Source organism: Phyllobates terribilis, unplaced genomic scaffold, assembly GCF_046119375.1.
Source record: "Phyllobates terribilis strain yellow unplaced genomic scaffold, ASM4611937v1 Scaffold_4__5_contigs__length_816908805, whole genome shotgun sequence".
Classification (NCBI taxonomy): Eukaryota; Metazoa; Chordata; class Amphibia; order Anura; family Dendrobatidae; genus Phyllobates; species Phyllobates terribilis.
In genome coordinates this window covers 235,247,426-235,259,773 of record NW_027362764.1, presented here as the reverse complement: position 1 = coordinate 235,259,773, position 12,348 = coordinate 235,247,426, and the positions used below count along the sequence as shown (strand labels likewise).

General features: G+C 44.6%; 1 protein-coding gene across 2 annotated transcripts in view; it reads right to left on the bottom strand.

Moving 5' to 3' along the window:
* The window catches only part of CLEC3B (C-type lectin domain family 3 member B), a 33,275-nt gene extending 21,721 nt beyond the window's left edge, over positions 1-11,554 (bottom strand). Inside the window, exon 1 of one of the 2 annotated variants that reach the window (XM_073676594.1) lies at positions 11,385-11,554. In XM_073676594.1, coding sequence (XP_073532695.1) covers positions 11,385-11,475 — 91 coding nt within the window. In that variant the 5' untranslated portion in view covers positions 11,476-11,554. The remainder of the gene's footprint in view (positions 1-11,384) is intronic. The other variant, XM_073676592.1, reaches the window with a different exon arrangement.
* Positions 11,555-12,348: the final 794 nt, after the last annotated feature.

Below are 12,348 nucleotides of genomic sequence, written 5' to 3'. Positions count from 1 at the left end.
GCTGTGTGTAATCGCCCGTTACGGCTTCTTGATCCATTTCATCATACTCTGGCTGCAATGCCTCCTCTTTAATTCTCTGCAGAGAGCGTTGCAAAAGACAGACAAGTGGAATGCTGACGCTAATGATGGCGTCATCGCCACTCACCATCTTGGTGGACTCCTCAAAGTTTGTCAGGATGGTACATATGTCAGACATCCAGGTCCACTCCTGAGGTCTTATGTGTGGAGTCGGACCTGAATATCGACGGCCTTGTTGCAGCTGGTACTCCACAACTGCTCTCTTCTGCTCACAAATCCTTTGCAACATGTGGAGGGTAGAGTTCCAACGTGTGGGGACATCACACACCAGTCGGTGTGCCGGAAGCTGCAAACGCTGCTGCAACACAGCAAGGGCGGCGGAAACTGTAGCTGACTTCCGAAAATCAGCTGACGGGCGGTGTACTTTGACGAGCAGATCTGGCAACTCGGGGTACGATTTAAGAAACCGCTGAACCACGAGGTTAAGCACATGAGCCAGGCATGGTACGTGTGTGATCTCGCCTCGCCTCAGAGCCGCCACCAGGTTACGGCCATTGTCACACATGACCATGCCTGGATGTAGGTTCAGCGGTCTCAGCCACAGATCTGCCTGCTCTTTCACAGCTGTCCACAACTCATAAGCAGTGTGAGGTTTATCACCTAAGCTTATTGTTATGTTCTGCTACCAGAGCTAAGGAAAGAGAGGAGATCTGTCCCTACGATAGAACTCAGCTGAATCCCTACGATGTAATAGGGAACCTGATCCTGCGATCAGACCTGCTAAAGTCCTAAGCTAGTCTGTACGGAGACCTATAGATGTGGGGAAGGAATCCCTACAAGTACTAAGGACTGGGAGAAAAATGGGACACCTCCTAACAGAAATAGTAGCAGACAGACGAACAAACAAAATATATAGAACATAGAAGTCCGTAGACCAAGCAAACTAACAGAGTTAGATACAGAGCACAGGCTAGCTAGAACGTAGTTATACAATGAAGTCCAGCAAAGCCAGAAGGGCGGAGCAGGATTAAATAGGCCAACAAGGTCATGTGACCAGCAAAGGAAAAAACCTAAGAGCAAGGTTCTAACAGTACCCCCCCTTCTAAGAGGATCCTCCGGATCCCCTAGGACCAGGCTTATCAGGAAATCTCCTGTGAAACTGTCACGGGTGTGTCGCCACGAAGATCGTCACGATTACACAGCCTGACTTCTCACAGCTGACTTTTTGGTGCTTTGTGTTTTCGGCAGTGAGGGAGTTAATTCTCTCTCTCTCTGTGCTAGACGAGGTCCAGCCTCGCCCAGCTGCAATCAATGCTGCTGTAGTGAATCTCCTTCAAAATACCTGCTGGTCTGTTTGGGAAGTGTCGGTGAAAGCATTTCATACAGACTTACAGAGCGGATCGTGGTATTTGGAGTTTCTGAGATAAGTGTATTTGGAGTGTTTTTTCCCTTCCTCGCTTTATCATTTATCTCCTTTCCCGTTGGTGTTTCCTCTGTTGTAGTTGTGTAGTTTTTGTATGCAAGGTGGTTTTGGTTTTTCCCTTGTACTGTCTCGTTCGTCTAAGTACTGTGTGTGGGCATATTATTACTTGTCCTCTTTTGTTGTGATCGGGGTCCTTCTCAGGACTAGATTACTTAGGTGCAGGGATCCTCAGGAGGTAGGGGTTACGCTGGCGGCCTGGACCTCTGTACCTTTAACAGTACCTCCAGGTTGAGGGATTAGTCAGGGCCCCAGCTTAGGGTCAGCTTAGGCCCCCTACCTCCAGTATACAGAGACAGCGTGACAGAAACGCTCTGATAAGTCTGGACGCGGAAACATCATCTGACCTCACCCAAGAGTTATCCTCGGGTCCGAAACCTTTCCAGGCCACAAGATACTGCAAACTACCTCTATACCGTCTAGAGTTAAGGATGCGAGAAATTTCATATTCCCCGTCCTCCACCACCGGAGGAACAGAGGCAGAGGCGTCACCATCCGACACAACAGCTTTTTTTTAACAGAGAGACATGAAATACCGGATTAATTCTCCAGGAGGTAGGAACCTCCAACCTAACAGCAGATTGGTTGACAACCTGAAGCACCTTAAAGGGCCCTACAAACTTGGGACCCAATTTCTTAGAAGGAATCCTCAACCGCAGATTCCTAGAGGACAACCAAACCATGTCACCAACAGCGAACAAAACCTCCTGTCGTTTCCTATCAAAGTAGTCTTTAGATTTTCTGTTGGCCTCCTGAAGATTACCACGCACATCCGTCCAAACTCTCTCCAAATCACCGGAAAAATTCTCCTCCTCAGGCACGGCAGATCCCAACTTGGAGAACGACCCAAACGACGGATGTCTCCCAGAACAACAAAAAAAAGGCGAACAACCAGCAGAAGAAGATGTATGATTGTTCAGAGCAAATTCAGCAAGTGGCAGAAACTCAGACCACCCCTCTTGATTGTCTGCCACAAAACAACGCAAGAACTGCTCAACATCCTGGTTTTTCCTTTCTGTCTGGCCATTAGATTCAGGATGATATCCGGACGAGAACGACAAATGAACTCCCAACCTGTCACAAAAGGCACGCCAAAAACGAGCCACGAACTGAGGACCCCTATCAGAAACAATGTCAGTAGGAACGCCATGAAGTCTGACAATTTCCTTGACAAAGGCCTTAGCGAGAGTTTTAGCGCAGGGCAGTTTGACGAAGGGAACCAAGTGACACATCTTGCTAAAACGGTCCACGACCACCCAGATGACAGTAAAACCCTCAGAGGGGGGAAGGTCAGTTATAAAGTCCATAGCCAAATGTGTCCAAGGAGCACTGGGAACCTCCAAAGGACAAAGCAACCCCGCAGCAGGAGTATGTGAGGACTTAGATCTAGCACATATAGTACATTGACGCACCCACTTAATGACCTCCTTCTGCCATCCAGGCCACCAAAAACTGCGACCCACCAGTCTCTTGGTCTCAGAGATTCCGGGATGACCTGCCAACCGAGACTCGTGACACTCAACAAACAAATCTCTCCTAAAGGTCCCAGGCACAAACAACCTCCCATGAGGAGTGTTAGATGGGGCATTCTCCTGTGCTTTAAGAATCTCATCTTCCAAAACGGAGTCCAAAGCAGCTATCACAACACCTTCTTGTAAAATGTTCTCCTCTTTCTCAGCACCGACTATGGGAGAAAAACTGCGAGACAAGGCATCCGCCTTAACATTCTTAGTACCAGGGATGTAAGTAACGGAGAAATTAAACCGCGAGAAAAACAGTGCCCACCTAGCCTGACGGGCATTCAGGCGCTTGGCAGCATCAAGATATATCAGATTTTTATGATCCGTAAGAACCTGAACGGGAAATTCCGCACCTTCCAAGAAGTGGCGCCAGTGTTCAAATGCGAGTTTAATAGCCAATAATTCCCGATTACCAATATCGTAATTCAGTTCAGTCTCCGAAATTTTTTTTGAAAAAAAGGCACAGGGATGTAATCCATCCCCGTTATCCTGAGACAATACTGCGCCAACCCCCACAGAGGAAGCATCAACCTCAACCAAAAACGGCTTAGTCACATCAGGCTGCATAAGGATGGGAGCAGAGGTGAACCTCTCCTTGAGATACACAAAAGCTTCAATGGCCTCAGAAGACCACTGAACCGCATCAGCACCTTTCCTGGTGAGATCGGTCAGAGGTTTGACAATACTAGAAAATTTTTTTATGAATTTTCTGTAATAATTGGCGAAACCTAAAAACCTCTGTATCGATTTCAAACCAATAGGCCTAGGCCATTCCTGTACAGCTTGAACTTTAACCGGGTCCATCTCAAAACCTTCGCTGGAGATAATGTAACCCAAAAAACTAATTCTCTGTACAGCGAACTCACATTTCTCCAGCTTAGCAAAAAGCGAATTGTCCATTAATAACTGTAATACCTCACATACGCTCCGCCAATGAGACTCCAGATCCGGCGAATAAATCAAAATGTCATCCAAATACACAACCACATTTTTGCCGATCAAAGGTCTAAGGATGTCATTAATAAGATTCTGAAAAAATGCAGGAGCATTAGTAAGACCAAAAGGCATAACCAGATTCTCAAAATGACCCACAGGAGTGTTAAAAGCAGTCTTCCATTCGTCACCCTCCTTCATGCGCAACAGATTGTATGCCCCCTTAAGGTCAATTTTAGAGAACCACTTGGCCCCCATTAACTGGTTAAACAGATCAGGAATCAATGGCAGTGGGTAAGGATTGCGTACAGTAATTTTGTTAATCTCACGAAAATCCAGACAAGGACGTAAACCACCGTCCTTTTTTTTTACAAAAAAAATCCAACCGCCACAGGAGACTTAGAAGGCCTAATGTGACCGGCGGCCAAACTTGTCTGTATGTATTCCTCCAAAGCCTTCCTCTCAGGAATAGTAAGGTTAAATAAACGACTTTTAGGAAGAGTCGCTCCAGGGACAAATTCAATAGAACAATCATAGTCTCTATGGGGAGGCAAAACCTGCGATTCCTTCTCAGAAAAAACTCTCCAAAAATCCTGAATAGGAACAGGCAATTCTCCCCTATCCAAAGCTGCAATACGCCCGTTACAACACTTGTCATAACATTTATGGCTCCAGGATTTAATTTCACTGGTAGACCAATCCAGTACAGGATTGTGAAATTTTAACCAGGGCAATCCCAATATTACTGGAGAAGGCAAGTTATTCAAAACTACCAAATCCAATTTCTCATGGTGAACACCATTAATAGTGAGAGGAAATTCACAGACCTTGAGAGTAATATTCTTCAAAGGGGAACCATCCACAGAAACCACAGCAATGGGGGATGATAAAGGTTCGGGTTTTAAATTGAGTCTTTCCAAGAATCCCCCATCAATTACATTCAGAGTAGACCCACAATCAACAAACACCCGAAATTCCATTAATTTTTCCTGAGCAATCGTGGAAGCAGCTAAAAATACACCCTTGGAATTTAAACAGGCAATACGGGCATGACTGACCATTTTTTTTTCTTTCTTCATACGAAGCTCACAGCCTTTAATCAAATGACCAGATTTTCCGCAATAGAAACACAAGCCTTCAAAAAATCTACGGTCTTTTTCTTGAGAGCGAGGTGCCACCGATCCATTCTCCATCGGTTCACCACTGTTAGTACACACATTCTCATAACCAGAAACTGACATAGCAGAGGATTTGCTCTCATAAACCCTTGCACGCAGTCTCCTATCCACCCGTATAGCTAATTGCATAGCCTGTTGCAAATCTTCAGGTGTAGGATAAGCAATTAGCAGGTCTTTAACCCTTTCATTGAGCCCAGCAAGAAATAGACTTTTCAGAGCAGAATCGTTCCACCCTGTTTGAGTAGCCCAACGACGGAAATGAGTACAATATTTTTCCACATTACCTGATCCCTGTTTCAAACGTCTCAACTCAGTCTCAGCTGATGCGACACGGTCAGGATCATCATATAATAGTCCCAAAGCAGAAAAAAAACTATCCACTGATCTGAAGCATGTATCACTAGGTTGCAAAGAAAAGGCCCACTCCTGAGGCTCTTTGCGCAAAAGTGACATTATGAACCCTATGCGCTGGGATTCATCCCCAGAGGACTTGGGTCTCAAATGAAAATACAATAAGCAAGCATTTTTAAATGAAAAAAATTCTCGGTGATCACCAAAAAATAAATCCGGCAAACATACCTTAGGCTCCAAGAAATGTGCTCCAGGACAGTTACTCACGTGCTGACGGAGCTCGGCCACCTCCAGAGAGAGTCCCTGCAGGCGATGAGCCAAATCCTGAACCGACACCATGATGGAACAGAAAAATCTTTCCTTAGAGAATTTGCAGGCTGGACTTACTGTTATGTTCTGCTACCAGAGCTAAGGAAAGAGAGGAGATCTGTCCCTACGATAGAACTCAGCTGAATCCCTACGATGTAACAGGGAACCTGATCCTGCGATCAGACCTGCTAAAGTCCTAAGCTAGTCTGTACGGAGACCTATAGATGTGGGGAAGGAATCCCTACAAGTACTAAGGACTGGGAGGAATATAGGACACCTCCTAACAGAAATAGTAGCAGACAGACGAACAAACAAAATATATAGAACATTGAGGTCCGTAGACCAAGCAAACTAACAGAGTTAGATACAGAGCACAGGCTAGCTAGAAAGTAGTTATACAATGAAGTCCAGCAAAGCCAGAAGGGCGGAGCAGGATTAAATAGGCCAACAAGGTCATGTGACCAGCAAAGGAAAAAACCTAAGAGCAAGGTTCTAACACTTATGAGTTTCAGCACAGCCTGTTGCCGCTTGGCTGAGGCAGTACTGCAGTGCTTCCAGCTTGTAACTGATGTGGTGATATCTGAGATGGAGGCTGAACATGAGGAGGAGGAGGATGATGCGCAGGAGCTGTACACTGTGGGGGCAACTCTGACGGACATAGGGCCCGCAATCCTCGGTGTGGGGAGGATGTGTTCCGTCCCAAGGTCCGACTGGGTCCCGGCTTCCACTATGTTTACCCAGTGTGCCGTCAGGGAGATGTACCGTCCCTGGCCACAAGCACTTATCCACGTGTCCGTTGTCAGGTGGACTCTCCCAGTAACTGCGTTGTTGAGGGCACGGCAGATGTTTTGGCACACGTGCTTGTGTAGTGCGGGGATGGAACACCGGGCAAAATAGTGTCGGCTGGGGACCGAGTACCGAGGGACGGCCACCGCCATAAGGTTGCGGAAGGATTCTGTCTTCACCAGCCTAAAAGGCAGCATTTCCAACGCAAGCAGTCGTGAAATGTGCGAATTTAGGACTGTTGCCTGTGGGGCGTTGGCTGCGAATTTGCGTTTTCGTTCAAAGGTCTGGGATATAGACAATTGAACGCTGCGGTGGGACGTGGACGTGGACGTTGATGCTGTTTCTTGAGAAACTGCCATAACAAGTGAAGACTGAGAGGAGGGGGCATCTTTGCATGCAGTATGGACATGGGATTGCCTTGCACACACAACAGGGGGTTCTCTTACACGAACAACAGTGGAAGAAACAGTGGTGACACCCGCTGATGCTGGTCGTGGACCCTGGGGTTCGCCCCACAAGGTCGGGTGCTTTGCTGACATGTGCCTGATCATGCTGGTGGTGGTCAGGCTGGTAGTTTTGTCACCCCTGATGATGCTGGCATGGCAGGTGGTACAAATGGCCTTTTTGGGGTTATCAGCAGAGTCTTTAAAAAAATTCCAGACTCTGGAAGACCTACCGGTTGTACTGGCAACGTCCCTCGTGTTGGTGTTACAGGGAACTGTTGCCCGCCTTCTGTGTGCGGCCACCACACTGCTTCTTCCTGCCTGTTGGGGTACTCTGCCTCCCTCCCCCTGTGTGCTGCTGGCCTCGCTCTGCGTGTCCTCCTGCCACATTGGGTCAGTTACTAGATCATCCACCACCTCCTCCTCTTCCACTTGCGCACCACGATCCTCCTCCTCACTTCGTGGCAATTGTCTCGTCATCGTCCACCTCTTGTGACAAATTACCAGCGTCGACTTCCTGTGGCCGTGGCTGTTCAAATATTTGGGCATCGCTACATGGGATCTCCTCTTCCACCACTTCAAGCGAAGCAGGCGAGGGGCACAAATATGAAAAAGGACCAGTGAACAGCTCTTCAGAGTGTTCAACTGTAGGATCAGTTGCTGTCTGACGACACTCGGCATGGTGGGAGGAAGGAGCATCAGGGTGAGGAGGAGTATGCGGTCGAGACTCACGGCTACTAAAACTTGACCGTGTGGAAGACAGACCGGAGGTGGTGGTGCCCAGGTAACTGGAAGTATTATCTGCTATCCAATTAATAACCTGTTCACACTGATCAGTTCGCAATACTGGTGTTGTAGTGTGCTTCCCTAGTAATTCGGTCAAGAAGTGGGAGCGAGAAGATGTGGCTGTTGGTTGTGGCACATTTTCACCTTGGCCACGGCCCCGTCCTCTACACGCACCATCACCAGAACGTCCAGTTCCACATCCCTTGCCACGCGCCTTGCCAATTGTAAATGAAGTAAAATAGCTTACACTCGCACTATCAATGGAAAAAGGGTAATAAAAAGGAGATTAGAACTGTGGAAGAGGAAAACCACAGTTCTATTTCTCTGGCCTACACCAGAATCTTTTAAACAGATATATTTGTGTCTGAACACTGAGCGACACAATCAATTTTTTTATTTTTTATGTAAAAAAGGTGGATAATACAGAGATTTAAAACGTGGAACTGCAAAACCACAGCTCTAGTTATCTGGCCTACACCAGAATCTTTTAAACAGATATATTTGTGTCTGAACAGTCAGGGAGACACTATTACTGTTTTTTTAATGGAAAAAAGGCCAAAAGCTGGATAATACAGAGATTTGAACCGTGGAACTGCAAAACCACAGTTATAGTTATGTGGCCTACACCAGAATATTTTAAACAGATATATTTGTGTCTGAACAGTCAGGGAGACATTATTACTGTTTTTTTTACGGAAAAAAGGCCAAAAGCTGGATAATACTGAGATTTGAACCGTGGAACTGCAAAACCACAGTTCTAGTTATCTGGCCTACACCAGATTCTTTTAAATAGATATATTTGTGTCTGAACAGTCAGCGAGACACTATTACTGTTTTTTTTTTACGGAAAAAAGGCCAAAAGCTGGATAATACAGAGATTTGAACCGTGGAACTGCAAAACCACAGTTATAGTTATGTGGCCTTCACCAGAATCTTTTAAACAGACACATTTGTGTCTGAACAGTCAGGGAGACACTATTACTTTTTTTTTTTACGGAAAAAATGGCCAAAAGCTGGATAATACTGAGATTTGAACAGTGGAACTGCAAAACCACAGTTATAGTTATGTGGCCTGCACCAGACTCTTTTAAACAGATATATTGGTGTCTGAACAGTCACAGACACACTCATTTTTTTTTTGGGGGGGGGAGGAATACCAAAAGGTTAATAAGACGAGTATTTGTACAGTCTGACTGAGGGAAAAAAAAAATACAGGATTTAGATGGAAAAAAAAAGGATTTTTCCTGGCCCCTGAGACCGGGGGATAAGTCTAGCAATTTGACCAGCAGGAGCACACAGGACTGTAATGCACTGTTTGTTGGTATAACCACTGCGTCTCCTGTACAGCCTGCTTGCCTGCCTGCCTGATATCTGGGATGGATATTAGTCCTGAGAAGGACTGTTTGTTTGATTTGGCAGGCTTTAGAGACCCTACACTACCTATTTCGCACTATATATCTCTCCCTAACTCAGCAGCACTGACCCTACACTGTCTGATCCCGGGCGACTGTGTCCAAGATGGCAGCGCCCAGTTTTAAATACTCGAGGTGACGCTGTGACAATCACTGTAATGCCCACAAACAACATGGCTGCGGCATTACAGTGACTGGCTGGCAATCCCTGCATGTTCATTGGCACTGTAAAGAGCGCCAAACGTGCAGGGCGGAGACCCGAGCTCCCGCCCGAGTAACCCGGAAATGCTCGGTGCGCGCCGAACATCCCGAGCAGTGAGATGCTCAGGCGAGTACCGAGCAGTGTCGAGCATGCTCACTCAACACTAATCATAAACCTTATGAGCAGCTAAAGTTGCCCACTTATTAGAAACTCACTGCAAAGCTCAAGTACTAAACCCTCATGTTGTTATGAGCCAAACTGACACTACTGCCCAGATGCCAATGTATGGCCTATCATATACTGTCACTGTGTCACTTAAATGTACATAACTATATGATGACTAATCTCTAATGTCAACCTGAATTTATATATTTTTTTCTAGATAAAAAAAAAATTACAAACCACTAGTATTTATTTAAAATGATATGTAATATATGTCTGCAACATAGAATATTGCAGCATTCACTGTGAACTGTAAAATGATAATTAGAATCAGAACTAACTTTGCTTCAAAGAAAACCACAAACACAGACTTTTGATCCAATGACGATGAAGGGATATAAGTTTTACAGATTGTCTAGAAATTTACAGAAGGTTGGTAACCCTGATACAAAAGCTATTTATTTAAAAAGTCCATTTTATACAAACTTAGTTTCATCATATGGAAAAAATAATTGGGACACCTACACGTTACACCTACTGGAGCTTGTATGACAACTTATTCTTTAAATTCATAGGCATTAATATATTAATATGGAGTTGGTCACAATGCAGTCAGGTAACGTTCCTCTGACAATCCCCAAACCAGATTCATCCATGAGACCGCCAGCTACAGAAGTGTGATGCGCCACTCCACAGAACACGTTGACACTGCTGCAGAGTTCTGGGTGGCTTGCTTTACACCACTCCACCCAACCCTAGGTGCGGTAAGGCTTGCATTCAGCTGCTCGGTCATGGCAACCCATGCCATAAAGCCCTTGGCACAGTTTATGCGCTGATGTTAATGCCAGAGGAGGTTTGAAGCTCTGCAGTTATTGAGTTAGCAGAGTTTTGGTGACTTTTATGTACTATGGTCCTCAGCGATTGTCAACCTCACTCTGTAACTGCATGTCGCCACTGTGTGGCTGAGTTGCTGTGGCTCCTGAACACTTTTACTTTTCAATAGTACCTCTTAAGGTTGATTATGTATTATTTAGGAGGGAAGATATTTCACAAACTTACTTGTTGCAATCGTGGCAGTACTTTGCTGGAATTCAGTCAGCTGTTTAGACCGACTTTTTCTTTCCCAAATGTTAGCAAAGGTAGGCTGCAGGGCTAGAGGCTGGATTTTATACAACTGTGGCAATGGGACTAAATAAAAAACCTGAATTTATTCAGAGATGTGCCCCACTATTTAGTGTACCAGCCTGCTACAATTTAAGCTTGGTGCTTACTTCTATAGACTCAAGTTTCAACATTAATTTGACATCTACACCATCCAAAAGTAGCATTCTGGCACTTGAATAATGAAAAGTGACTGGAGAATTGGAGTCTGTCCACCACTGTTATGTAACAATATCATAGAATGGAATAACATAGAAACAGAATTTCTGCTTTTCTTATTTCAATTTGATCTCTATTCAGGGCTGGTAAACGCCTGTAAATTCATGGGAAATCTGTGAAAATGTCCTTAAAAATTAAAAAAAAATAACACCTGTGTTTGTTTTAGTACATGGTTATTTTATTTTATCATTTATTTTAATACATGGTTATTTTAATTATTAAACTGTCAATAAAAATCAATCAGCCCTTTAAAAGTGACGATGGGACAATAAACATTAGCAAGAAGAAAACAATCCAGTTTTAATGTAAAAGATAAATTAACATTGTAAATACATCCATTAGTAAAACAGAATAACTTAGAATGACCTCTATTCTCCATGACGGAGTTCTAAGACAAACGCTTCTTTTGCCAAAAGCATCTTACCTTTACTAGTTTGCCTTTGCTTTTTCTGCTGATAGGTGACTTGAGCAAAGCAAAAAAGGCACAGAACCAGACAGGCACGTCTGAGCTCCATGATAATCCCACCGCTGGCAATCTACTGTTTGAAGCACACTGTGTTCCTGCACTTTATTAACTACGCCTATAATAAAAACATGCTGCTCAGGAACTCCTCCATCCAGGCAGTGCACTCGTGATTCTCTACAGAAGTCATTGAAATTGATAACAGTAAAGATATAAGTCTGATGCTTACAGCACATTGTAAACTTAGATCAAACACATACATGAATTAGCTGATATATAATTATATTTAGGAGATGGTTTCTACTTTGACAGGCCAGAAAAGCATCATGAAGGCTTACTTTCTGCATTGCCCTCTTTTCACACTACAATTACTTCTTCTTCATTATTTATCTGTTGCTCCTTGATGGAAACACAACTCTCAGCTGCTAAAGAGGAATAAAAGGGAAACAAAACTAAATACAGTTCCATTTCTAAGCACTTATACTGTATTTAGCCTCAATAACGGGATTTAATCCTATAAGGGCAATTCAGAAAAATGTCAAACTTTTTTTCTGTAGAAGTCACATTTCCACCATCTTTGTTTTATTGGCTCCCATGGTGTCATCCCAGGGTAGAAATACCATTTATTTTGGTCAAACATGTTTAGGCTGCGTGCCCACGTTGCGTATTACAAGCGTATATGCTGCGGAATTTCCGCAGCGTAAACGCTTGTAAAACGCATGTATAGCCGCACCCCATGGTCCCCAATGGCATTCCGCAATGTCAATGCCCATGCTGCGGATTTTTCCGCAGCGTATATGCTGCGGTCAAAAATCCGCAGCATGTTCATTAATTTTGCGTTTCCGCATGCGGATGGTACCCAAGTCTGGAGGAGAGGAGACTCTCATCCAGACCTGGGTACCAAAGAACCTGTAAAAAAAAGAAT